Genomic DNA, 26,901 nt, shown 5'->3' on the forward strand with positions numbered 1-26,901 from the left:
GTAGGCCAACACTTTAACCCAGTTACGTGAGGGCAGCTCTAATCCAGGATGATCAGATCTTGCTAAACCCTCTAGGGGAAAAATGGCCAAAAGCTGTTTCTTGACTCCAAGTATCCCAGGTTTGCTGCAGACACGCCTTTTTCCTTCTGGAAGAGCATGACCCGGAGGTTATAATGGGCCAAGCTTAACTTGCAAGGCAGCCAGGCTTTTAGCAGCTGGCAACTGCTCAGGCTATTGGAAATGCCCAGGGTTCAAGCTGCCTCAGGTCAAACCATTGGTTTTCCTTGAAAGGCCCACTGGCTCCCCTTCCTCCACCTTGAGAAAGCCAGGAAATCACTGCCTTCCTCTGTGTGGGCCAGACAAGCACTTACGTCAACCTGGACGCTTCTGGACAGGCTAGGCTCTGCCTCCCCTCTGCTACCACTGCTGCCAGCTCACCTCATGTCTGGTGTTTGACTAACCTAAAGTTCCCTAGGGAACCAGACTGAGCTGTCTTTCTAGGCTGTGGTTGGGAAATAAATAAAAACAAAACAAAACAAACAACAATAATGAAAAAACCCCAGAGCTGTTGGACCTGGCCTGGTCTGGTTTGTCTGGCTCTCTGCCCCTCGTTTGGCACAATGGTCTTCCTGATGCAGGTGTACTTGGCCACCTCAGTATTGTGTCCCCAAAACCACTTGTTTTGGGAGAGAGTTCAACAGAATGATTCCCTCAGGTAGGAAGCAGAAAGCTTGTCTGGCCTCATGGATGCTTGTAGAGAAAGAAGACAGTCTTGGGTTTATGTCTTCTTTCATTGACATGGGGTCTTGCTCTGTAGCCCAGGCTGTCTTCCCAACTTGGAGTCCTCCTGCCTCAACATCCCAAGTGTGAGGATCCCAAGTACTGGGATTTCAGGCCTGTACTACCACATCTAGGTTGGACAAAGTGTGATAATGATGTCACATGCTAAAAGTTTACAATTTTTTTTTCACCAAGGGGTTTTCTGTAGCAGGAAAGTGACTTCCTTGAAGAAGGGAAGAAGAAACAATTCCAGTATTTAAAGCGACTCTAAAGCACTTTAGGTTGTAAGATAGCTCTTAGTTCATAACACTGGAAGTGAAAGAAGGTGCATGTCATTGATCATAAGGTGCATTCAGCTTTCTAGAGATATTAAAACATGACCAAAAATGTCTTAGAGCCAAAGAAAAAGAGAAAAATCCATTAAAACAGATAGCACCTCTTCTACCCACACCACATCCCCCCAGACTTCCCCAACACAGGGCGCATAAAGGCACAGCGGGTGAGTGCAGTCAAAACCCCCGTAGCTGCTAATGGCTACTCTGAGGACAAGCTGTGTGATGAGACGCAGAGGCCAACTTCTCTGCCCCCCATCCCTCATGCCCAGAAGGGGCCCTCTAAGGTACCTCCTCAGAATCTATGAAATGTGGAGGAATGATTTCTAACTGTCTGGAGGAGCGTCAATTGCACTGGTAATGTTCACTCCCTTCAGTTGGATTTAGCTGTTCCTCTTCGTGCCTTTGAGATGTCTTAAAAGGTTTCGTAAAAGCACCGCTATAGACTGTCAGGTCAAAGAGATGACTCAGAACCTGGGGGCTTAAAGCAAGTACAAGAACAACAGAAAAGTTTGCCTGGAATTATGTGCTTGAGTCAGGCCTCGGCATTGATATTCTCTACCTGACCCCCACCCCCGCACCGCTGCCTTCCAGGCCATAAATACACAGCATTTATGAGCCTGATCACTCTGGCACCCTCCAAACATAAGGTAGATCCAAAGATGCATAGGAAGGGCCTGAGTTCCCATGAGACATAATGCTGGACGGTCCAGGATCTTTGTGAACAAATGAAATAGCCAAGAGGTTGTGCTCTTGGCTGGTAGGAAGGAGGAACCTGTAGATAGAGCCGAGGCAGGCTAGCACCCCCTCTGAAAGCCCCTGGGAAAAGGAGGTTAAAGGACAAGAGTCTCTGTACCAGGGAAAGCTGGTGGCTAGTACAGAGGCAGGGCTGGGACTGAGTTGTCGGACAACAGAATAGACCAGCGGCTCATGCTATTGTCCGCAGACCCTGGCAGGGACAGGCCAAGGCAGGATCCACCTTTATTACTGGGACTTGCCTTGTGAGATGCTGGGATCCCAGGCAGCTGACATGTCAAGGTTAGGGAGTCTCCTGTGGAATGTGTCTATCAATGGAGCAATGTGTCTACTGCTCCTTGGCTTGCAATTTAGCCATCTCAAATGCTACACATAACACTGACTGGGCGAGACGAGTCAAGCCGACTTTGAACGAGGCCGTCCTTGTCTGCTGAACCTGGAGCTCACCTTTTTTTTTTTTTTTCCAGCTGGCCTGGCAGGACAGCAAGCCCCCAGCAGCCCTCTTGTCTCCTTCCCATCAGGGCTGGCGTCACGGGAACATCTAGGCAAGCCTGGCTTTTACGTGGATTCTAGAGATCCGAACTCGGATCCTTCTGTTTTCCCAGCAGTCCCTTATCCAGTCATCTCCCCAGACCTCTCTTCCGTTTTCTCTGAGAGCTGGGCCCCTAAGCCATGGTCTCCCTAGCAATCTAACACACCAAATAGGCAGTCGAGCCCAAGGGAGGTGCAGCTTAGAGTACTGGTTTCTAGCTTCTTGCTTATTACTGAGCCTCATTTGACTCAGCTTCTCCCCTTCAGTGGGAACCACATTGCCAGTCAACTCCCAGAGCATCGGGGGGTGGGGGGTGGGGTGGGGGGGTTCCGGGAACACATGGAGAGGCACTGAACACTGGGACTGGCACACAGTTGTAGTTATTGCTTTACAGAGTGGGAACCTGAGCAGCCAATGAAATTAAAAACCAAGCTGGTTTATTTCTAGTTATTTCTAGTCAGGGACTATAAGGTGCTGCATGCTTCCCAGCCTGGGGGCCAACACCTGGCCAATGGGGGTGAGAGGGGTCCTCCTGCACTGACTGTCACTATGCATCCCTTCTTGAAGTGGCAACATCAGCAAATAAAAGGCAGAGGACTTTGGATAAGCACAGCCGGTTGTTGCCGAAGGACACTATTATCTTGCTTATTGTCCAAGGGACAGTCTGACCCTAAACAGATACTGCTTACTTGAAGGGCATTTGGGGGCAATGGGCCAGAAGTCAACATGTTTTAAAGTTGCGTTCTTTCTGTGTGTGTGTGTGTGTGTGTGTGTGTGTGTGTGTGTGTGTGTGTGTGTACCCTCACCCACATGTGTTCAGAAGTCAGAGATGAATGACCAATGTCTTCCCATTGATTGGCCAGACTAGCTATCTAAGGCCCTGGAATCTGTCTCCGTCCCCAAGGGCTGGGGTTAAAAGTTCATGCTGTTGTACTTGGCTTTTACATGTGTACTGGCGATTCAAACTCAGGTGCTCTTGCTTGTCCAACAAACACTTTATATACTGAGCCATCTCCCAAGCCCCCAAGTTGCATTGTTTGACCTCACCATCTGGCCTAGCAAACCATGGCGTCCAGAGAGCCTATGTCCCTGGCTGATAAGCTCCCCTTAGAGTGAATGGCCTGACAGGCTTCAGGAACCTCAGTGGAAGTAGGCAGTGTAGGGGAAATCAAGGCAAGTCACTATGCTGAGCCCAGCTGCCCTGGCTTGGGGAGGTGGTAGCTACTTCGTGACACACCAGGCCAACAAATGACCCCTTTTGTCTCCTTTGCAAAGCCTTCTTAAGAGGGTTCTGAGAAGCAAGGCCAGGACGCCTGAGTTCTCATAAATCTTTTAATAACAGTAAATGAAGAAAACATTATAACAATAAGTCCCATGGGGAGGGTTCCTTTTCATTCAGGGATCTTCAACGGCAGAAACACCTGAGGCTAAGATTCAAAATGCTAAGTACACAAATTAAGGACCATTTATTTCCAAAGGTGGCTGCAGAAACCACTTCAGTACAATCAAAGGGGTTTTACAAAACAGAAAAAACACATTACAAAAACCCCCAAAGAGGGGAGGTAGACTGGAGGTGGGGGAGTAAAGAACACCCCAGAAGCAGCCTAACAAAGAGGCTCGATCTTGCTGCCATCTAGGGAGTTCGGAGATGGGCTCTCAAGGGAGCCGTGCACATGAGGGGGACAGTACATGGCAGTCTCAGCATGGGAAGAAGGATGGAGGAAGAGGCGTTCACCAATGTCCCAGAAGGAATAATTGTACATCATTCAATTCCGTTCTCTTCACTACAATTGCATCAAATAAATGAAGAATGCTTTAAAATCTAATACAGCGCTGACACTAAAATGAATCAAGAGTTTCCAAAACATCGTTTCTGCTTAAGACGACTTTTGTTTTTGATTTGTTTATCATTGAGTGGGGGGTAGGGGTCGGTTTAGTGGCCCGAGTAGCAAATCAGTGGACAAAAGTGTCTTAGACAAGGGCCACGGCAAGTACCTCGGTCTTCCTGCAGTTGTGTACGCCAGAGGAAGACTGACTCCCCTCGTGGACTCCTACCTCAGAGAGGGCAAGGCCAGGAGAAGACTCAGGACACTCCTTCCCAGTCTTGGGCCTTCCCAGGTGGCCCGGGAGGCCCGGTCCTGGCTCACTCAAACCAGCAGCAGTGTCTTGTCCTCGAGTGTCACAAGGCCCCCTTTCCCTCCCCGCAAGTCTCCCTTCCAGTAGAAACTGTTAGGAAAGTCCTCTCCCAGACAAGGCAGGTGACAGAATCCTAGGGAAGTCTGTTTGGCAGCTGGAGGGTTCAAAGGGCCCTTGGCATCTCCTGAACACCCAGCTCAACACAACTCAGAGCATTACCTAGCCCCAGTTCCCCTGTGTAGAGCCCTGCTGACACTGAGCTATCTGTGAAGCTGGTAATTACATACAAAACACTGAGTCCTCCACGACCACACACAGCAAAGCCCCACCAGAGGCTACAGCAAAAGGGACCATCCGACGGGCACTCTAAGCAGCACGGGATAAAGCGCATGGCCGACCCCGCGTAGCCCACTTCGACCCTGTAAAGCCACAGGTACAGAAGTCCACAGACAGACAGAAGGCAGACTCAAGAGAGGTGGAGGTGGTGGCTCCAGAGCCCCACAGTGCATCACAGGATGACAGAAGTACTTGCTGCTAGGCTTCTGAGAGGATGTTGGGCCAAGTCTTATACAAAACCAAATACTGGGGGGCAGGAAGGACCTTTAAGGAAGCAAGACAACCTCTGTTGCTCAGAGTGGCTGCCACAAATTGTCCAGTGTAGCCAACTGTTCTTGTTGGCACAGCCCCTTGACCATAGACGTCGAGGACTTGAGGATGCGCTGTTTGTTCTCTCTTGCCGGGACTATCACAAAAAAACTGGCCACCTCTATGAGCACTCTCACACAGACACTGAGCTCACACACGCTGGTAGACTGCACACGGAACTTTGGCCAAGGTACCTAAGGAACAGCCTTCATAGGGACAAGAAAGGCCTGGCCCTTCAGAGTCAGTGCAAACTGCCTTCTCCTTTGTCCCTGGTACCACAGATAGTCTCTACCATCAGGCAGGCTGTTGGACATACCTGGGGGGGCAACTCCCAAGTCAAAGTGCTTAGTGCCTAGGCAGGTTACCTCTTTCCATGTGGGTTTGGACCAAGGTGAGAGTGAGATACAATGAAGAGGTCCCCTGTTCCCTAACACCTCAAACCCAGGCCAAGACTCCCTACGGAGTCTGTTGAAGGGGCCGTCACCTGCTTCTTTACCTTCTTTACATGTGAGCAAACCTAGGCCCCCTGCATTCCCCGCTTCCCTTCCCCCTTCTTGACAGCTGTGGCTGCCTCTGGCCTGGCCAAGCCAGACAACAGGGTTTGGAATTTCTTCTCTCCCTCTGAGCACCAGAAAACGCCTACCAGAAATGGGTCTGCTGAGCTGGTGCCAAAGCAGAGGCAAGCTCCTGGAGGCATGCCAATGCAGGGAAAGCCCAGGATGCCTGGCAATCTGGGCCACGGTGGTGCCTCAGATAGGGAAGAGGCCTGCGTGGCACTCCCACCTCTGTGGCATGCTGGAGGTGGCTCCCTCAGCGGAGGCCCTGCATCACTGCAGGAAGCAGCTCCGTGTTGTGGCAGAGGCCCAGGCAGGCCCTCATAGGCTTCCCTCCCATGACCTCTTTCCACATTCTTCTTTTAGAGGGAGGCCCAGAGCCAGGGAGGCTCTCACATTCTCTTCATCCATCGACTCCTCTGAGGGGGTGGGGGCAGATGAGCAACTGAAGAAGCATTTCTAGAGCCCAGCAAGAAGGTGAGAGGAGGAAGAGCCCCGCCCGGCGGGAGCTCAAGGGGGCCAGCGCACTAAGAGCTCTCCCTTTCCTGCTCTCTGTATCTCAGAGTCCATCACCTCATGGGCAAGTAGCCGTTCCCCAGAGATGCTTCCCTTAGTTTCCATTTGCTCCAGCAGATTCTCCTGCCGCTGCTTCCCCTGCAAGTCCACTTCATAAAATCATGGCCACTGAGGCACTGAAGCTCAGGTTAGGCCTAATACCCACAAACTCACACTGAAGACTGCAACTAGAACAAGGCGATGGGGTGGTCGAGGAACAAACTCTTCTACGCTTAAGCAAACCGCCTCCTACTAGAAGTCAACAAGGAGTCAGTAAATGCGCAGCCACACACCACTAAGTACCTTTCAACCAAAGAACACTTGAACCTCTACCTATGCGGACCTGACCCATTGGCAGTTCCCTTTCAACCTACGCCTGGGCTTTGGACGTTGTCAAATTGCTAAACCAGTGACGTTTCCCCCACACTGAGCACTTGGAGCAGAGTCTAGCTACGTGAAAGAAATCTAACCCTAAGGAAACTGCCTTTAGGAGCTGTGGCCACGTCCTCTAAGTACCAGGAATGTCTCTAGCGTACCTTCCCGAAATGCAAGGGTTTACCCCATTTCAAACATCTAAAATACAAACAGGCAAACAGCACCCACGGCCAACCCCAGCTCCCTCTCCCAGGAAGCGGCCTCAGACAAAGAGACACAGATAGACACATACAGAGACGATGAGGATGGTTCACGGGGGCAGCTGAGACTAGAACGTTGCCTGTTATCGACAGGACAGCGGTGTGATTCAGATCACAGCTTTCTCAAGTTGCCCCTCGACTTAGTTCCTGTCTAAATCTCTATGCTCACTTCAGATCGGGATGTGGATCTGTTCTCAGCTTTCACGGGGAAGGGTTTTTGTTTGTTTGTTTGTTTGTTTGTTTTTGTTTTGGGACGGGGAGGGGGTGTCCTGCCTGGTACTGTGCACACCTTCACCCTCTTTAGCCTCACTGTGGCAACCGATCTCCAGCAGCCCTCTACACAATCATGCCCTTGGGCTGCACATTGCTATCACCTGCCACCCCAGGCAGCACCCTAGAAGGAGCGGCTGGGTGGCTCCCTGCTTTGAGTCATGGGATACCCGTCACTGGAAGAATCAATTTTGGCTGTGATCTGGGAAGTCCCTTGGCTCTGGGCTTGCAGCTGGTATAGAAACAAGGCCTTGGTCCCCTTCTGGTGGGGGCTATGCTGGAGATAAAAGGGGATCCCAGCATGAGCCTGGAGGTCCCTGGCAGTGGAGAAATGAACCCAACACTATTTCATTGCTGGGATGCTGGAAGAACTAATGACTGCATGTTGTTCCCTGCTTCTTCAACTAGCTGTTGTCAAAAGCACCAACAAGCAGTGAGAGGGGCCCGCTGACTACCATTTCCCTGCGGAAGGCCACGCAGAGGGAGTGGGCCACAGGAGGGACCAAGAGACCAGGGGATGAAAGGGAGTAAGTGCCAGCCCCTAGCACTATGCCTGGGCACAAAGAGCCATCCATGGGGAGGAGCTGGGGAGGGAAGAGCAGTGGAAGAAAGGGACAGAGAGGAGGAAAAAAGTAAATACACCAAGCATCATCCTATCGCCCTCTCCATTGATTTTGTCAAGAACTGGGTGTTCTCTGAGTCAAGTCTGACTTGCTTCCTCAGGGAGAAACAAACCAAAACAAGAAAACAAAAAACAAAAAACAAACAAAATTAAACAAAACAAAAATCCAAGCACCTTCAGTCTATTTTCTTGGCTGGAAGCCGGAGCAAATCCAGCAGATATTTACACAAGGGCCCAGCCATGTATGAGAACAGGATGACCAGCTTCCCGTGGGTCATGGTCATGAGAGTCTGGTGTCCCGAGGCCCAGATGCGATACCAGGGGCCGTAGAATGGGTCTGAGATGGCCGGACACAGCATGTTGTTCAAATTCACTTCGGTGACCTGCAGGGACAAGGGAGGTAGAGTGAGCGTTCGCCATCCCGAGGCTTCCTCCGGCTACCGCCAGTTCAGCCATCTCTCCCTAGGGGTGACTAGACAAGGTGGGATTGACCAATCCCCACCTGTTCATAAGGGGGCTTCTTTGCCCTAGGCTTTCTGATGGGTGATGATGAGTCAATGTCCTGGGCGAAAGCTGTCGGGTTTTGCACAGTCTTGCTCTCCAGTTGGGCCCAGAGTCCATTGCCATTCCTAAGCATTTATTGTGTGCCTAGCTCCTGGAGAAAGATTATGGTTTCTTTTTTTAAGCTGTTAGCTGCATGGTCTCTGTCTCCAAGTAGCAAGGGCAATCATTGACTGCTTATGACCTCAAACTCGATGGTGCCCACTCAGCTTTACATGCCACGAGGAGGTCTGAGGAGCGTACAGACGATTTTGTGAGGGAAGTGGCACGTGAATGGACTCATGAAAGATGGACGAGGTTATGGCAAGGAGTGGGGGAGTCGAGCTTTCCTGGTGGGAGGTGTAGCAGCACATGGTATGTATGGTCACATGAGCACACCGACACTCCTGGAAAGCAGCAGACCAGTGAGGAGCGGCAAGAGGGAAGGAGGGGGCTGTGCAGGTCAGCATCATGCCGAGGCTTCCTGTAAGCACGCCGCTGGCAAAGAACCCAGCCGACCTCCGGCAAAGCAGAGCGAGGAAGACAAAGCGGGCGCCTCTCCAAAGGCATTGGGGACATCCAGTTACACGCCCGTATCATGCAAGGCCGCACGAGGCTCCACATGACTAACGCTGCGTTAATGCCAACCACACGAAACCAAACATGGCGCCATGTTCCTGCCTCCAGGACAGCCATAACACCTGCCTCCCAGAGCTCTTCAGCGCTCGCTCACATTAAAGACAAGTCCTCACCATCTCTCAAGGAAGCTAGGCTTCTATATCCTGCTAGAGTGAGGTGGAAAACTCCCTGTCCACACCCAACCATGAGCTTTCTCTCCTCACTTCAGCACTGATATATACCCTTGCAGTTTCGGCGCTATTGGACTCTGGGTATTTCAACATGGGGGCCAGCCATTTTTCATAGTCCAGGCACTTCTCATATTACAGAATGCTCTGGGGCCCCCAACACCTCACATACACTGGCCACACAGCCGAAGGAAGGGTCTCCCGAAGAACCTGGGAGAATCCCCAGAGTGGACCCAAGGTCAGAGGCCGTCCCAAGGCCCAGGGCCATCGGGATAAGGGTCCTACATGCCCATGAGGTCCACAGCAAAGCACTTGCCAGTTACAGACCCAAGTAGCCATGAGTGAAGGATATCCTTGCATCCTCAGGAATGAAGGAACAACCATTACTGAAGGATTCAGAAAACTCTTTGAAGAGGCCAAAGCTTTGGATCATAAATCAGCATCCCAGACACAACAATCTGACGTCCTGGCCTTTAGCATCATGTATTTTTCAAAGCAAACTGATACAACAGCACCAAGCAGGATTATCAAGATTTATGAAGAACTCCAAATAGAGGGGAGAGAAGGGGATCTAAGCAAACTTACCAGGCCGAGGATCTGCAGGATGCTGAAGTGGTAAAAGAACATGAGACCCGTCGAGAGAAGAGCCCACCGGAAACTGCTGAGGGGCTCTGGGGTGTAAGCACCTGGAGGAAGACGGGAGATGGTGAGCCGAGGGGAATAGTGACCCCACTTCTCCTCCTCTGCTCACAGGGGTGCAGGTGCTGAGGTCCCAGCCACAGCTGCAGCAGGCTTCGTGTCGCTTTCACTTGTCAATGACAGAACCTTCCAAGGGCCCCGATGCTTAGCGAGGAACCATGGCAGCCCTTTCTCGACCCCGGTTTCTGCCAGTTGATATCACACCATTAGAAAGAGAGGTTTCTGTTTTGGTCTAAAAGTCATTCATGATTATTCAAGGCGATTTGGAGTTTATAAAAAAACCAGAAAGAAGATAGAAGCGAAGGAGGAAAGCATTCCCAGCCCTTGATTCCTAGATTAGAACCCTCACTAATAACATGACTGTGTCTCCTCCATCATTTTCTCCATGCCCCAGGATTGTTTTAAAATTAATACTTAAATTAGTACTATCTGTATATGTAACTGTCTTTGTGTCTATATTTATTTCCTCATGATTCTAAATAATATGACACAGTAGTTGAGAGGTTAATGTTGAAGTCAGATAGATTCGGGTTCAATTTTTTTGTATGTTTGGTTGTGGCTTTTCCAAGATAAGGCTTCTCTATAGCCTTGGCTGTCCTGGAGCTCACTCTATAGACCAGGCTGGCCTCGAACTCACAGATCCACCTACCTCTGCCTCCTGAGTGCTGGGATTAAAGGTGAGCGCCACCACCACCTGGCAGATTTGGGTTCAAATTTTGACTCTACCATTCATTAGCTGTTTGGCTCTGAAAAACTTGCAACAATTTTTGCAAATCTTACTTGCCCATCAAATTGGGATAGTGGTGTCCCCAAAGTCTGCCCCAACATGGCTGCTCAAGGAGTATCAATGTTCTCTTCCTGTCAACCTTCCATCTAGAGCCCTTGTAAGCGTTTTTCCCAGGGATTGTGCCATTTCTCACCTACTGAATGACCCCTCCCAGGAACACCGGGTGATACCTTTCCTCTCCTATTACTGCTGGCAACTACTATCCTTGTAGGCCTGCATGTATGTCAGAGCGTACAAAGCAGGGACATGGTAGACAAGCTGCTGCAGGTAGCTCTCTGGTTAGGCACTTGGAAGGTGTGTTTCAGAAAGGGACCTGAAAAACACCTTCCCATCCCCCAACATGGGGGTGATGCCACCTCCTCCTACAGCAGTGTTTGCCCACGCCAGCCTTTCACTGATTCGTTCCTGTGTCCAACAGTTGTCTGTACCTTGCAGATGTTGGAAGAAGGCAAGGCCCCGTCAGTTTGAGAAATGCAGGCGATAGTGACGATACAGAGAGCTGGGGGTGGGGTGACTGAGGTTAGTGCTTCCAGTTCTGGGAAGACAAAACGCAGCCTGGGAGTGGGAGGTGGAGGTAGGGTGAGGAATGTTTCTTCATCGAGGCAGCATTGGAGCAGAGTCCTGAGAAACGAGTGGGACTTCAGGAGGGCCCCAGGCCTTTCGATCTGCACCCAGGCAGACATGAGGCAGGCAATTCAGAGCCAGACAGTAAGAGTTCGGTGGTGGTAGTAGTGGGGGGTGGTGGGGGGTGAGGATTCAACAGGTAAACTTGTGTGTTGTTCATGCCTGGTGACCTGATCCCGGGAACCAAGTAAAAATGCCAGATGTGGTGGGGCACATCTGTATTATCAACACTCCTATGGTGAGATGGGAGGCAGAGACAGAATAATCCCCTGGAAGGTTGTGGTCCAGCTATCCTGGAGAACGCAGACCAGCAGAAACAAGAGACATCCTGCCTCAAAACATGGTGGAACAAGATAACCAATTCCCAGAAGTTGTCCTCTAAGTTCACATGCATGTTGGGGCACATGCACACCCATACTCACATAAATACATCTTTCTCACAAGCACATACAACTCTCTTTCACACACCAAATAATGATAATAACAATAATAATTGTAATAGTAATCATGAAATGATTCAGTACAGTCCCAGGAAGAATGTAATGGAGGCAGTGAGTAAGCGGTTAGCAAAGCTGGTCTGCCCCAGACAGGGCCATGTGAGCCTCAAGGAGCTAGGCTGAGTGAGGGCTTTGGGCTATGGGCATCTGTTGAACTGCAAGGTCAAATATGCCATGTCTTACAAAGATTCTAGGAAGCAGGAGCATGACTAGGACTCAGAGATCCTCGGGAACACTAGAGCCTGGTAAACAGCCCACACCCTTTCTAGAGAGTTGGCCACCACTTAGTTCTGCCATCCTAGACTATGGCTCAAGGTGCCCGTTTCTTGCTTTTTCAGGAGAAAGCCAGAAACATGAAACTTTATGTGGAATGTCCTGATTTTTAAATGCAGGCAACTATTCAAACTGTCTTAAGCATGCTCAATGGGCCAAGCAAAACATGGGTTCCAGATGGATTTCAGTCCCTGGGCGGCCATCTCTGTGCTCTGCTCCAGAGCCACCCACTACCACTCGCGGCAGGGAGTTTGAGGAATGTGAGTTCTGGTCATTCAGGTGAGGGTATCAGGGTCAGTTTAGAGCAGACAGGGGAAAGGCGGGGTGCTGACAAGGGGGCCGCCCCAGGGGCCTAGAACAAGGTCCTTTCTGTAGGGAAAGCAGCAGGAAATGAAGAGAGGGGTGAAAATCACAAGGATCTGGTAGAAGACAGGAAGGTGGGGTCGAGGGGGAGGAAGGACAGCAGGGACCCTCAGAGTCATACTAGGAGCTTGGCCATCACTGGATCGGTGACGCCATTTATTGCAATGGCGAAGACAGGCAACAGCTGATTGAAGCAAGGGTAAGGAAATGACGAAGTCCATGGCAGCCATGTTGAAAATGGAATAGCTGTGTCTATGCAATATCCACATAGAAACATTCCTGCAGGGACTGTATAGACTCTAGAGTGTGATGGGTGACGTTGTGGATACCTGGATCCTAGAAGGGGGGCGTACTAAAATCCCAGTTCTATCACTTACGGATTTCAGAGCTTTGGACAAATCGCAGTATCTCTTCAACTCAGTTTTACTCATCTGTCTAGTGGAAAAGGCGCCATCTCATTCCCAGAGCCGTTGGTCAGATGAGGTAATACAGGCACTTATGATATGAGCCACAAACTCCATGAAGAGGATAAGGCGAACATACAAAGATGGGGGAGGGGGCATCAGCACAGAGCCCAAAACAAAATCATGGAAACATGTACACAGAGAAAGAGTAACAAGTCCAACAGCAAGACACCAAGGAACCAGTGTAAGACGGGGCAGAAAGAAGGCCGTAAGTGGAGTGACTGAAGCCAGGGGCTATCCCGTGACGTTCGCTCTGGCCATGGTCAAGTGTCTGCGGTTTAGGATTTTGTGCTGCGTTATATTTATAGCTCTCTTTAGCCACATTCGGCCCATGTGTTGGACACACCTTTGGTACCCAATGTTCCACACAGTCTTTCCAACAGCCCACGCAGCACTTGGTTCATGACAATGCATTGAGCAATATACTGGAAGTGTGAACACTGGTCTGTCAGATAAATGAGTGTGGCCTGGACACCATGTTTGCTGCCCCAGTTTCCGAGGGCACACAGGGGAAGAAGAGATCTGGCAAGCCTCCATTCATCCCTTTCTCCGCTGCCTTTTCCTTCCCTCTGACCTCTGTTCAACCGCCCCCGCCCCAATGCAGCTAAGTGGCAGTGGCATGCCTCAGATGCCCAGTGGGGTGCAGCAATGGACTTATGGACTTGCGCGCATGTGTGCGTGTGTGCGTGCGTGTGTGCGTGCGTGCGTGCGTGTGTGTCCTTGCCCAGGATGAGCTCAGCAGCCATAGTCCCGGGGAAGAAGGGAGTGAGGGTTCAGGCATAGGAAGGAAGGACAGTTGTACCTTCCCTGTGCTTCTCGTGTCGTGTTGTGTGTTCTGGGATGCTGTCAGGGGACATGTGTTTCAGCGGTCTCACTGACCCTTTGCGAAGCCCCGTCTGTACCATCCCTTCTCTGCCGTATCAGCTCTCTCAAGCACACTGACTGTTGACGGAGGGAGGAGCTCTCCCTAAAGCTCCTCTGTTTCCTCAGTCCTGGATGGACAGTGGACACTCAGATCCTCACTACATGGCACAGACTTGCTGAGGAATCCTAAAACTTACTTTGATCCAGTGCTAGTACTGTGAAGACTATCTTCAAACACATACAAAACCCAACCCACAAGCCACCCTTATCTGCACAAAGGTATTTAGACTTGTTTTCTCTATAATACTGAGAAACTGGAAACAAACCAACTAGGGAGATAGGTTAAGTAAACGACAATCCCTCAATATTGTGTAACAGTCCACTGCCATTCAAATGGCAACCAGACTGTCCATGCATGAAGAAACCAGTACCCGGTGAGAAGCAGCAAGTATAAAAGGCAGAACATCAAACAGTACAGACATGAAAGAAAATACAATGTAGCTAAAAAACAAAGGCCTGGGGGGCGCACGGGGGGGGGGGGCGGCATCAGCCATCCTCACATTCCCCAGGGGAATGGCCATGAGCAAATCACACTTCCTTTAAAGTTGTTTTCCTGCGTAGGATCTAGAGATCGCAGCATCCACCTCTCAGGACTGAGGAGTGGAAGAAGACATTACAGAAAGCAGATCCAGCAGCTGCCTAGCATGGAGCTATTTTCAGCCCAGGGATCACAGGCATCCCAACTCATACACAGGCAGGAAGAGGAGGGGTATTCTGGGGAAATGGGGAAACGGACACCTCCTCAGTGAAGGGAGACTGCCTGTGGCAAATGTGATCCAATCTTCCATTGCCTTGAAAAACCACAGTAAAAAGGCATCCTGTGCACTGATGCACAGCCCATAGGGATATATGCAAATCGTATGCAAACCCACATAATTCTCTTTGCTGGGTACCTGGATGTGGCCCTTGGGGTAATCCTAGTGAAAAACCAGTTTTCTTCAAAAGGAAAACAGAAACTGAATCACATTCAGGAAAATTCAACACATCATAAAACTCGTATGTGACATTTTTTCTGCTAGCATCTTCTATCCCAGGAGGAAAGAGGCACGTCATCAGTAAAGGTAGGGGGAAACGAAGCTAATAGTTTCTGGAAAATTGATTTCTGACAGAAGGAAGCCGTAGGAGTACTGGGAACCGAGGCAGCAATTGCTCCAGCAGTAGCCAAGACCCCCAGAGGCCCTCACGAGGGATCTCTCTCTCCTCCCACACGCTCACTCAGGGAAGATGACACCAGGGCTCGACGCTGGGTAAGGTAGCCTGCTATTATCCCATCTTCCTGCTTCCTTCAACTCACAGACTTATTCGTGCCACCCACTCATTCGATATCTATGACGCACAGTAGACTCCATGGCAGGAGTGGGTTTTACGATCTTGGCTAGCTCCTGCCCTTGACAATCGGCTGCCGTTGACAAATGAAGGGGCAGCTGACACGGTGAAGGAAGTATGTCAGTCCTGGGGACCCCGAGGAAGGGAAGAAGCTGGAAAGGGTCATGGTTCAGGAGATTTGGACAACAGGAAGCAACTGGGATAGGACGTGCCTGAAGGAACACTCTAGGCAGAAGGTATAGCCTGAGAAGAGGTATATGGGTGTCAATGGCATGTCATCTGTGTGCAGTTATGTACAGTTCCTCATTACAGCAGAGCAGAAGATCACAAGAGGTGTCTGTCATGTGTCAGGAGGCAGCTGGAGAGACAAAAAACAGGACCTGAAAAAGGAAGAGCCTTGTTATCCAGGCCACAGAACTTGGCCTTTACCTCTATACTATGAGAGGCCACCAATAGGTGTTCAGAGATGAAAAGATCGGATCTATGTTTCCGGCAGCTGGCCAGCTCTGCCAGTAGGAGAGACAGTGGGCCAGAGGGAAGCAGAACTGAAGACAGACTCAGACACTGTCCTCGTGACACAGATGGCCTTTTGTCAGACATAAAGGAGAACCATCTACAGGAAGTTCCAGGTCTGTGACTTCAGGCGCGGACAGGAGGTTTAGGGGAGAGATGAGCTCAGGTTAGGGCACAGCACAGGATGCTGTAAGCTGTGCCAGGCGATGCCTCCACTGGGGGCTGCCCAGGTCTAGAGCTCGGGAGAGGGAAATGGTTTGGGAACGTAACTTGGAATGTGGCTAAAACTGACAAAAAGGATTCTACAAAAAGAGGTTAGAGTTGTAAGAACAGGGGTCAGGAAAACAGCAATATTTAGGTGGCTAGAAAAAAAGAGAGACCCATTAGAGGATGAGCTTGATGAGCAAACTACAGAAGCAACCACAGAACTGGAAGAGAGGCGTCCCAGAAGTTGGGAGAACACAGTTAAAGAAGGACCAACAATGTCAAACACTCTCTCTTTGGTACTGGCCACCAGTCACACGCAATGGCATTTATTTAAATGCATCAAACCAAAGATGTTTCCTCACTCATGCAAGCCACGTTTCAAGTGTTCAATAGCCACATGTGCCTAGTGACTGCCATATTAGACAGTGCAGACACAAAGCATTGCCGTGACCACAGAGAATCCCAGTGAGGATAGCCTTCTCTTATGGGGGTGCCAAAGCAAAGTCAAGACAGGCATTCCCCAGAGTTCAGACACGTGCTGGCCACTGGCACTCTTTGCTCTGGCAATTTCAGGAAAGGAACTATGAAAGAGCGAAGTGTCAGAATATGTTTTCCTGCTAAACAAAGTAAGGAAGTGAATTCCAGGAAGAGGTGTCACAACGTAAGACCGCAGAGAAATGACCAGCCAAACCCGTACATTCTCATCCTCTTCCTGGAATGCCTCCTGAAGCCTCCTGTTGTTTTCTTTTTTGTTTTGTTTTTTGGAGACAGAATCTCGTAGCCAAGGCCGACCTCAAACTTGCAGAGATGCCCCTGACTCAGCCTCTCCGGGGCTGTGATTATAGCTGTGCACACCACCTGATTCAACCTTGGTTCTTACTCAACAGACCTCTCCCTACCAGTCACCTGGGGCCCGGCAGTCCTGGACGTCAGTCCTCTCTCTGGAACTGCATGGAACCGTGTTAGGGAGAGCAGGGCTTGCCTTCTCCTCACTGCTCCTTCCAGACTGCTGGTCCTCCCTCCACCCTAAGAGCCCACAAGCACCAGTGGGCTACAGAGCTCTTTTCCCTCTGCTGTCCCCTAGAGATGATGGCCCTTTTGCTCTGAGAATACTGAGACCTGCCTGACTTGGTACCACTCTCTCCCAAACCATCCCTGTCCTATGCCTTGCTCACTCACTGCTGCACGTCCCTGAGAGAATCTTCCAGGATCCCCTCAGTTCCACGGTCTGTCCCCATTACTACGCTTTGTCCGTTCCCTTTCAGGGTCCAGCCTGAGACCCTGTGATGAGGAACAGCTACATCCTCTCTCTGATCTCCAAGACAAGCATTCCCCGCTCAGCCAGCATTATTTATTGCCTTTCCTGCTCACTTCTTCCAACCATGACTCAATCTGGTCTTTCACACAAATAGAATCTGGGATGCGTTCCTTGGTCCTCCATCTTTTCACTCAGCAGTCTCTCTTCCTTTCTTAAATCCCTTGCCCCTGTTATTACGATTTTCCTTTGCTGACACCTTGGTCTCTTCTCACTGTGGCTGGGGAAAAACTCCTCTGCCCTGGTTAAATTTCCTCCTCTTTCTCCCCTCTCCTGTCCCTACACAGCTTACCATGGCGGCAGAACCACAGTGGCGCGGACTAGCCTCACGTCCCTTTTCTGATCACAGACCTGAAGCACATCTTTCATGTTGCCAGGCAATCACAGTATATTCCCCTGTCTGGTCACCCTCTCGCTTTCTGAAGTCACAATTTAATATCTTCTCCTCTCTGCTCGACCCTTTAATCCTCTCCTCCCAGCCTCGCTGTCAAACAGCGACCTGGGTGCCACTTCCCGCTTCTCCTAGCAAAACAGAATTACTCCAGACGTCTCGAGCCTTCCAAGCACACGTATTCACCTATGCACATTAACACTTGTCTCATCTACTCTGCCTTCATCTCTGCGACACGGAAAAGCTGTAAAGAGAGGGTCTCGGTCAAGGCCAAACTTTCCTCTGGGACCCTGATGCTACTGCCTCATCCACCCACCACTCCACAAGGTTCTTTTTTTCTTTCTCTTACAACACTTGTTTCCTCTTTTCTGCTGGATTATTCCTGTGACCATGAAACCAAATGAAACGGACAGAGCTTGCTCTCATTTAAAAACAGGCACTTGACAGTTCTCCCGAGCTCCCAGTAGCTGCATGTTCCTCCTGTACAACAAAGAGAGAATGTCTTCACAATGAAGATAGAACTAGCCACATCTGGATGGGCCAATGCGGTAGCTACTAGTCACATGGCCTTCAGACCTTCTAATGTAACTAGTTTGAACTGAGCTGTGCTCTTGGTATAGGCACTGCATAGTAAAGCATATATACTAAACTATTCCAGTCATAATTTTATATTGGTTATATTTGAATGGTAGCTTTTGGATAAACTAGGAAGAATAAGTTTTATTTCTAATATCAATTCCACCTGTTTGTCTATATAATTCCACTATTTTCAGTGTGCTTATGAACCCCTGAAATTATATACATGACTCACATATTTTTTATCTAACACAACGACTTGTCTGTGTGAGCAACAGGGCCCAATCACATGGCTTACTTTAGCCAATGGGACCTCACCAAAGAAAATTCAATAGGAGGTTTGATGTGCACTTGGGCACTGGGGGGTTGCCCTCTTTGAAACACTACCCCGAGATCCACATGCCATGAACAACTGTGTGAATAAAGAGGCTCAGGCATCCCAGGGTCCCAGCTGGGTCAAGGGAAGACCAGAAGAATGTCTTAGTCAATTCAAGCTGTTTTAATAAAACACCATAGACTGGATGCTAAAAAGTCCACAATCAAGACACAGAACAGTTGGTTTCTATGGGGATCACTTCCTGACTTATAGATAGTACCTTCTTACTATGTCTGCCTCACGTGACCAAGGGGGTGGTGCTAGTTCAAGGTCTGCCCTCTAATGAGGGCATTGGTTCCTTCATGGGAGAATAACTAACAACTTCATCTACCCCTAACTACATCCCCAAGACCCAATTCTTGAGTACCATCACATTGTGGGGCACAGCTTCAATACATGAATGATCTTAGATGAACTCACACATTCAGTCCATAAGGAATGGGCCACAAACTGCTGCCTGTGGTGATATTTTGAACAAATAAAATTTACCTGAAGATCAGAGGACAGAACAAGCCACTAGATTAAACACAGAGGCCAGGCAGTGGTGGCGCACACCTTTAATCCTAGCACTTGGGAGGAGAGGCAGAGATCCGTCTGGATTTCTGTGAGTTCAAGACCACACTGGACTACACAAGATTAATCCAGTCTAAAAGAGAAACAGAGCCAGGCAGTGGTGGCACGCACCTTTAATCCTAGTATTTGGGATCACACACCTTTAATCCCAGCACTAGGAAGGTTGAGACAGGACGTGATATGGCTGGGCAGAGAAAGGAACGTAAGGTGGGAAGAGACAGGAACTTGGGCTCTTTCAGGCTGAGGAGTTGGTGAGGTAAGAGGCGGTGGCTGTGGCTTGCTCTGTTTCTCTGATCTTTCAGGATTCACCCTGACATCTGGCTCCAGGCTTTGATTCGAAGACAACTTAGGATTGGTGCAATAGTTGGCTGTACCTTTAACATGTTCTCAGAAGCCAACACCTTTTCCCTATCTCTACTGGTCCTAGTCCCAGCTACCATCATCCACTTCCCCAGTTATCACAGAAAAGCACTTACATTTCTCCCTGCATCTGTTATCAAACCAGTGCACACTTGCATTCTAACGTTAGCCGAGCCAACCAAGCAATCCTTTACCATTTTAAATTAGATCCATAGGCCTTTCCCTCAAAAACCCTCCAACGACCCCCACTCTCTCTTTCATTCGCCCATTAATTTCACCTGTTTGTCTTAGCTATTTTTAGTGTGATTATCATCTGTAACTTCATGTCCTACTATTTCTCCTTCATTCATATGGAACCAGCCACAGTAGTTTATACACAGTTGCTGGAATAATCTAGAAACATTTCTGCCTCATGGCCATTACACTTGTTATCTCCTCAACTTGCCATATCTTTCCCATAGAGACCAAAGGGCTTTTTTCTTTTGCCAGCCACCCTTTGCTCAAATGGCACATTGTAAGGGAAATGTTTCCTTTATATGAGGCCACCTCATTCAAAACAGCGCCCCCCCCAGCTCTATGCAGCGTCATCCCATACTTTATATTATTGCCTCTTGCATTGCACTTAACATTGAACTTAGGCACCATTTCCCTATTTCTTTACTGTTTATCTCCACCCACATGCATGTAATATCCATGAAAGCAAGGATTCTTGTGTGTCTGATGGCTCTTTGTGTCTGAAATCTCAGTAGCTACTACACTGCCAGACGCCATGTGGGGATTCTATAAATATTTGTTGAAAGAATGGCCTGAGCAGGCCAGCATGCTTAAGTACTTCATATAGTCGAACATGCTCCATTAGACTTGTGTGACAGAGACAGAGTAATGGACTAAGGCCAGTCCGAGGAGAATCCAGCTTACTACTTTACATACTTGGGGCTTCATGGATTGATCACGGTGAGACTATGTTAAAATGTGGGTTCTGATGCGGGCATCTGGGCAGGGTCAGAGCTTCTGAAATCCTAACCAGTTACTGAGCCTCAGGCTACCCTTCTACTAGTAAAGACTAGAGTTTGTAGACTCAGGGAGAGCAGGCGTTGGGAAGCCGGGGAGGAAGCTGCAACAGGAGACTGAGCAGGGCTGGTCTAACCTGAGCTAAGAAAGTCTCGTGGGGATGGATCAGAATGGGTGAGGTGAGGCTGGCAGGATTTGATCACCGACTAAATCAAGCTGGAGCTACTAAGAGTAAGAGCCGCTGATCAACTATCGACCTCTGGCCTGGCTAAGAAGCTACTTATACTTACTCAGTACGACTGGAAAGTTTGGAAAAGGTGAAGGTTTTGATGTAAGAAAGAAAGTGACAAGGTTAGCTCCTGATAACGGTGCCATCTTATCTTCAGTGCCCTAGGAATGAGACAGCTAGCTCCATTTCTGGCTTTTGTAAGCCTTTGTCATTATTTTGAATATGTAGTGCTCCCCACAAAGGTGTGGGTGGATCCAGTGTCAGGATGGCACCGTGACGCTGCCATCCTAAATCAATGGATGAGTCCACTGACAAGACTCCCAATCTAATGGACTTACTGATGGGAAGAGGCTCACCAAAGGTAAGGCTTGGAAAGACCAACCTTTTCTCTGGCCCTTCTCTGTGTCGCTCTGCTTCCTGCCAGCATGAGGTGACCATCCCTGCGCCACTACGTATGCCCTCACTGCCCTGGTGATCTGCTTGATCATGCCCAGGCCCATAGACAGCACATGCAATTCACCGTGGGACAAAAGTTCAAAAACTGTGCATCAAACTCTATCTTCCCACCTTTTACGTTGTTTCTTCCTCAGGTATTTGTCACGTGACAAAACAAAACAACAACAACAAAAAACTTGACTAGTACGGCTTGAATTGCCCAAAAACTATCTTCGTGTGGTACAACCCCAAGATGACGATGGATATCTGACTCAATATTTTCAGCCACCGAATGTGGGCTCAGGCCAGATTTCTTTCCCCCAGGTAATGGGTCAAATGAGCCCCATACCCGCACTCGATATTTGTTTATTACAAAGGTAGGGGAGAGTTGTGTGCTGGGTGCTTCCAAAGGAGGTGGATGTGCTCAACACGTACCCCAACAAGCTAGAGAGCCCACACAGGCCAGGTGTTGGCCTCACTGTGTGCAGCGGGAGCTGACTGGCCACCAAGCCTGTGACTGGGGCATCATAAAAGCCCATTTTCACCTGGGTACCAGGTGACTGGCCACCAGCACTTAGGGTAGAGTTCTGAATAGGTACAGAATCCAGTGGTAGGACCTGACCTGGCAGAAATTTGAGAGTCTAAAGAGTCAACTCCCAACTTCTATTCTTTGCAAGTTGCAGGTCAAAACCTCTCAAAGCCTGGGGGATTCATTAGCAGGAAACTTCCAGACCCTCCCTAACTTCCAGAGACAGAAAAGCTAAAAGCATGGAGGCACTCTGAACAGAAGTGCTATTTAAACACAACACATGCCGCTGTACAGCCATGTTAGGCACTGAGGACAAACTGAGTCGTCCGTGAGCTGTGAGCAAGAAGCCAACTCCTGAACCATTTGAGGCAATGAGGCTTGACGTTCAGTCTGTATCAGACATTCTGAGGGCGGAGACTCAATCTTCCATGGCACAGGACTCTCTGCATGGCTGATTTAAAAAAAAAAAAAAAAAAAAAAAAAAAAAAAAAAGTTTTTTTTTTTACTCCACCCAGCAGCTTCTGATTCAGTGGCTCTGAAGAGTGACCTCCAATCTGGAGTCTAAGAACATGCACTGATATCAGGTTCCCTGGTTCAGCTGATGGAGAGGCTGCTCTGTCCTGGGGAAGTCATTTAAATGCAGGTTCTCAGGGCCTGCTTCCTGGGACTCAAACCCTAGAGGTGGATCCTGCAGTTCCTATTTAAGTAACAAGCACCTCAGGGTGGCCCAGCACTCAGATTTTTTCTGACAACGCAGGAGGGTCACTGATGTAGAGAGAACCCTGGAGCCTGAAAGCCACGAGGCCTGGGAAAAACCACCAGAAAAGGGGGAAACACTGTAGCCAAGTGGGAACTGTGGTGTTTTCTGGAAAGTGATAAAATTAAGGCAGAAAACACTTGACCTAAGCTTTTGTTCCCACAATGCCCCAGTGACATCCTCCTTAGCAGGGAAAATTCAATGGCCTTCAGAGAGTCTCCTACTGCCCTATTGTGTAAGGCCCAGCCCTTGGCCACTGTTTCAATTCCTCCACTCAGCTCCCCCACACCCTTACACTCACCCCTTCGGCCTTTCTCTGACTTTCTCAGCCTTTCCTCTGGCCTTGTCCAACCAGAAAAACAGAGCGAGGAAACCTAAATGATAAGCATTTTCCCAGAACCTTAACCTTTGCCAGCCAGGATGGGCAATGGGCTCACAGGAGCAAAGAAGCAGGAGAGCCAACCTGGACGCTGAGAGAACGACCTTTGGGGCACTCTTGAAGCGGTCCTAGGCAAACAAAGAACTTCGGTGCTGAGTGGTCCAGGAAACCAACTAGCAGAAAGCTCTGCCTCGATTCTTGTGTTGCTGAAGAAGCTAAAAGCCAAGTGGAGAAGTAGCTTCCCCAGATCATATAACACCAGGGTTCTTAAACCCCAGTCTCCCGAAATGTCTCCCCAAGGGCTGCTAAACTGTTAGCACTCCAAAACAACCACTTCCCCACTAGAAAGACCCCATCTGCCAATTCTGAAGCTAGAGCGCCCTCTAGTGTAAGCAAGCGGGGGTTCCTGCAGCCTAGAGACCAGGCACAGGAGGGACCAGCAACCGGGGGATATTCAAGTCCCCCTTCTTAGAATATACACCTCTTGTTTTCTACATTTATGTTTGAAAAACATGAAATAAAGAGCAAAGAATTCCAAAAGGTAGCACAGCCAAACGGATTATCAAAATGTCTGTCATGTTTTGTAACCCAGGTATGTTTCTTTATAAACGCATGCTCTAAGATTTAGCAGCAAATCTGACAGTCACCCAGATGTCAAAGCACCGATGAGCACTGGCGTATTTGGAGGTGGCTGCAGCTATGACGATGTGATAGGAAGCAGACTCTGTTGGCCCGTGACAACAAAGTCACAGGCGCAGCTCACAGACCTGGTGCTTACAAGTTCCCCCTTATTAAAGCTTGAGAAGCCTCAAATCCTGTCGGTGGAGCACGGGCTAAGAAGCCCTGCCTAAATAAAAGCTACCTCAACTACCCAAACCACCCAGTCGGTCAACAGTGCAGGATGAAGACAGACAGGGAAATGAAGAGAACTATACTGAGTCGGTCACCAACCTTGCAGGCAGAGAGAGAGCACGTGGCTCAAGCTATGCAGATGCTCTCCCCGTCGACCCTGTGTCTTGCCTCCTAATCTTCCCACTAGCGCATCCGGAAAAGGAAAAACCTGGCTGCCATCAGCTACTACTGTATCCGCTACCTTTCTCCAATGCCCCATTCATGTCTTCACAGTAAGGAGACTGATACGTTTCCCTGGGATGCAGCTCTAAGCAGAGCCCACTCTTTCCAATCCTTTCGTTCCCACTGGCAGCCTCCAGGCAGAGGAAACGTAGTGCCTGCGACCCTCTGTGCTTGATCTCAATGCCCATTCTCCTGCTCCTTTTCTCCTTTCAAGACCCCACTCTTCCAGGGCTCACGGTCACTAGCAACTTCATCCAAGACTCACATTACTTGAATTGCAGTCCTCCTTTTCACACTACCCCCTTTCCCAACAGCATTCAGGGAGGCTTCAACATTTATCTTCTATCGTCCTCACCTAGTAGCGTCTTGAAGCTCACAGTTCTGCTGGGCTTGTTACACAACCTGCCATCGCTCTATGGGCCCCACTTTGGCTAGGATAATCTGACCACAACCTCCGACAAGTTCAGCTTTCATATCCTCATATCCTCATTCTTACAGTGGATGGGCCCCTAGACCTCCTTATGACCACTGATTCCTTGCTGCCCTCACCCCAACACACACACACACACACACACACACACACACACACACACACACACACTACCTACTTGTTTCTCTGCTCTCTCCTGGCCTCCCTTCTCTCCAGCCCAATGTTGTGGGATATTTGTACACTGTGTGAAGGTATATTGCTGTGATTGGTTTAATAAAGAGCCGAACAGCCAACAGCTAGGTAGGTAGGCAGGACTTCCAGGCAGAAAGAGGAAGTAGGAAGGAGATAATCAAGTCACCCAGGAGATGCCAGAAGTCAAGGAGACAAAACAGGAGGTGCAAGATGGAAGAGAGGTAGCACCATGTGATAGAATGTAGACTAATATAAATGGGTTAGTTTAAGTTATAAGAGCTATTTAGGAACAAACCTAAGCTATAGGCTGAGCTTTCATAATTAATAAAAAGTCTCCATTCATTATTTGGGAGCTGGCTGGTGGGGCAGAAAAAGACTCATTACAGCTCAGCTTGGATCCTTTTGACCTTAAACTCTAGCACCAGCACCTTCGACTTGATCTGACGGGCAGAAGGGACTTTTCATCCCCCTCCTTACACTCTTCTATTACCCTCACACTAGGTAATTCCCTGGGCATCCATCTCTCATGCTAAAGGCGGGAGCTGAAGAAACTGCTGATATCCTATTTTATTGGATTAGTAGGCAGGCTCTTGGTCCACTGACAAGCAGAGCCATCCCCATAATACTGAACAACTTACCCATCACTACCTACGCAAGGCACTACCGTACACACTTTCTACACATGATGCTATGAAATGTTCATTGCAACTCTATGGAAAGACCACTCTTATTCCTATTTTGCAAAGAAACTGGAGGGCAGAGAAGTTAAGGAACTCGGCCTGTCACATAGCTGCCAAGGAATAGAAGCAGAATTTGAAAACAGGTGATCTAACTGCATAGTGCGCAGCACACACTTGTTATCATGTACATGTCAGTATAGCCTGTCTCTGGGCAGACAGGCCTGCATACCTTCCGCTCTACTCTACTCCTCCTTGTCTCTGACAGGATGGGGAATAAGGGAGGACCTGCGTTAGCTGGAGCCACCTTCCAGTCTCCATGCGCATGCGTGGAGTCACCTTCTTGTCTCTGTGTGGAGCCACCTTCCATTCTCTTTGTGCAGAGCAGGAAGCCATTAGGTGTCCAGAGGGAGGGTGTTAAAGAAGGCCTGCATAAGATGTGCTAGAATTGAACTGGTACCCTGTCACATTCCGCCGTCATTCCTAGGGTGACTTGTCCAATGCTGGAAGGTGGTGGCAGGGTTCTAATCCCCCACATCCCTCGTGTTCCCAATGTTCAACAGAATTGACCCTACTTATAAAGCCCCGCCACGCCAGATGCTCTCCTCTCCTCAGGCTGCAGAATGGTTCAGAGCAGGACCGGAAAAGTGCATGGATTTCTGACTCAGAAGGGTCCTGTGCTGTTCTCCCATCTTCTAGAACAAGGTTGTCCAACACAGTAACACCTGGCCACATGTCGCCACTGAAATTTCTACTCAAATTAAACTTCAAACCAAATTAGGAGTTCAATTCCTCAGTCCCACCAGCAACATTTCAACTGTTCAGGAGTCACTGCTAGCGAGTGGGTAACATGTTGACAGATGCAACAGCAGAAATACTCTCATCCATTCTCTCCCCTTTCTTCTCTTCCTCCCTTCCTTTCTCCCTCTCCTACAGAGTCCTTTGTGGCCTACCCTGGCCTCAAACTCAAGATCCTCCTGCCTCAGCTTCCTGGGTGCTGGGATTACAAAGTGTGTAACACCCGACCCAACTCAATGTACAAGCTACTTCTATCATCAAGAAGGGGGACTGGGTGTGAGAGGAGAGATGGCTCAGTGGTTAAGAACGCTGGCTGCTCTTCCAGAAGACCCATGTTCAATTCCCGGCACCCAACCACCCGTAACTCCAGTTACAGTGGCTCCAACACCTTCTTCTGGCCCCCAGAGGCACTTGCAATGCATGTGGTACACAGATATACAGGCAGGCCAAACACCCACATACACAAAAATAACAAAGCAATACCATATCTACAAAGTAATCAAATCATTTAAGAAATAGCTGTATGGGATAGCTCAGTTGGTAAGATGATTGATTGCCTTGTGGACCCCTGTGTAAAACCAGGTGTCTACTGTTTTGCTAAAGAAACAAAGCAATAAAATGACTCCTAACAACGTTCTGCTCCACCCATAGATCAGTGCCTTGCTCAGCCATCATCAGAGAAGCTTCCTCCTGCTGCAGATGGAGCAAATGCAGAGACCCAGAGCTGGACAATGTGCGGAGAGTGAGAGACCTTGGAACACTCAGTTCCATCAAATCCCTCCCCATCAGGGCTCACGAACTCTAAGAAAGAGGAGGCAGAAGGACTGTAAGAGCCAGAGGGGATGGGGGACACCAAGGAAACAAGGCTGTTGTCATTTGGTTTTTTACTCTTCTGGGGGCCCGCCACCCAGCTCCCAAATAAATCACACACGGAGGCTTATTCTTAATTATAAATGAAA

General features: G+C 49.2%; 1 protein-coding gene across 8 annotated transcripts in view; it reads right to left on the reverse strand.

Annotated features, from left to right (window-relative positions):
* Positions 1–3,718: 3,718 nt before the first annotated feature.
* Tmem164 (transmembrane protein 164) overlaps positions 3,719–26,901 on the reverse strand; it is a 166,325-nt gene continuing 143,142 nt past the window's right edge. For all 8 annotated transcript variants that reach the window (XM_015992039.3, XM_015992079.3, XM_042269046.2 and 5 more), the window contains 2 exons: positions 9,749–9,849; positions 3,719–8,200 (listed from right to left, as the gene is read on the reverse strand). In XM_015992039.3, coding sequence (XP_015847525.1) covers positions 7,994–8,200; positions 9,749–9,849 — 308 coding nt within the window. In that variant the 3' untranslated portion in view covers positions 3,719–7,993. The remainder of the gene's footprint in view (positions 8,201–9,748; positions 9,850–26,901) is intronic.

Source organism: Peromyscus maniculatus, chromosome X, assembly GCF_049852395.1.
Source record: "Peromyscus maniculatus bairdii isolate BWxNUB_F1_BW_parent chromosome X, HU_Pman_BW_mat_3.1, whole genome shotgun sequence".
NCBI lineage: Eukaryota > Metazoa > Chordata > Mammalia > Rodentia > Cricetidae > Peromyscus > Peromyscus maniculatus.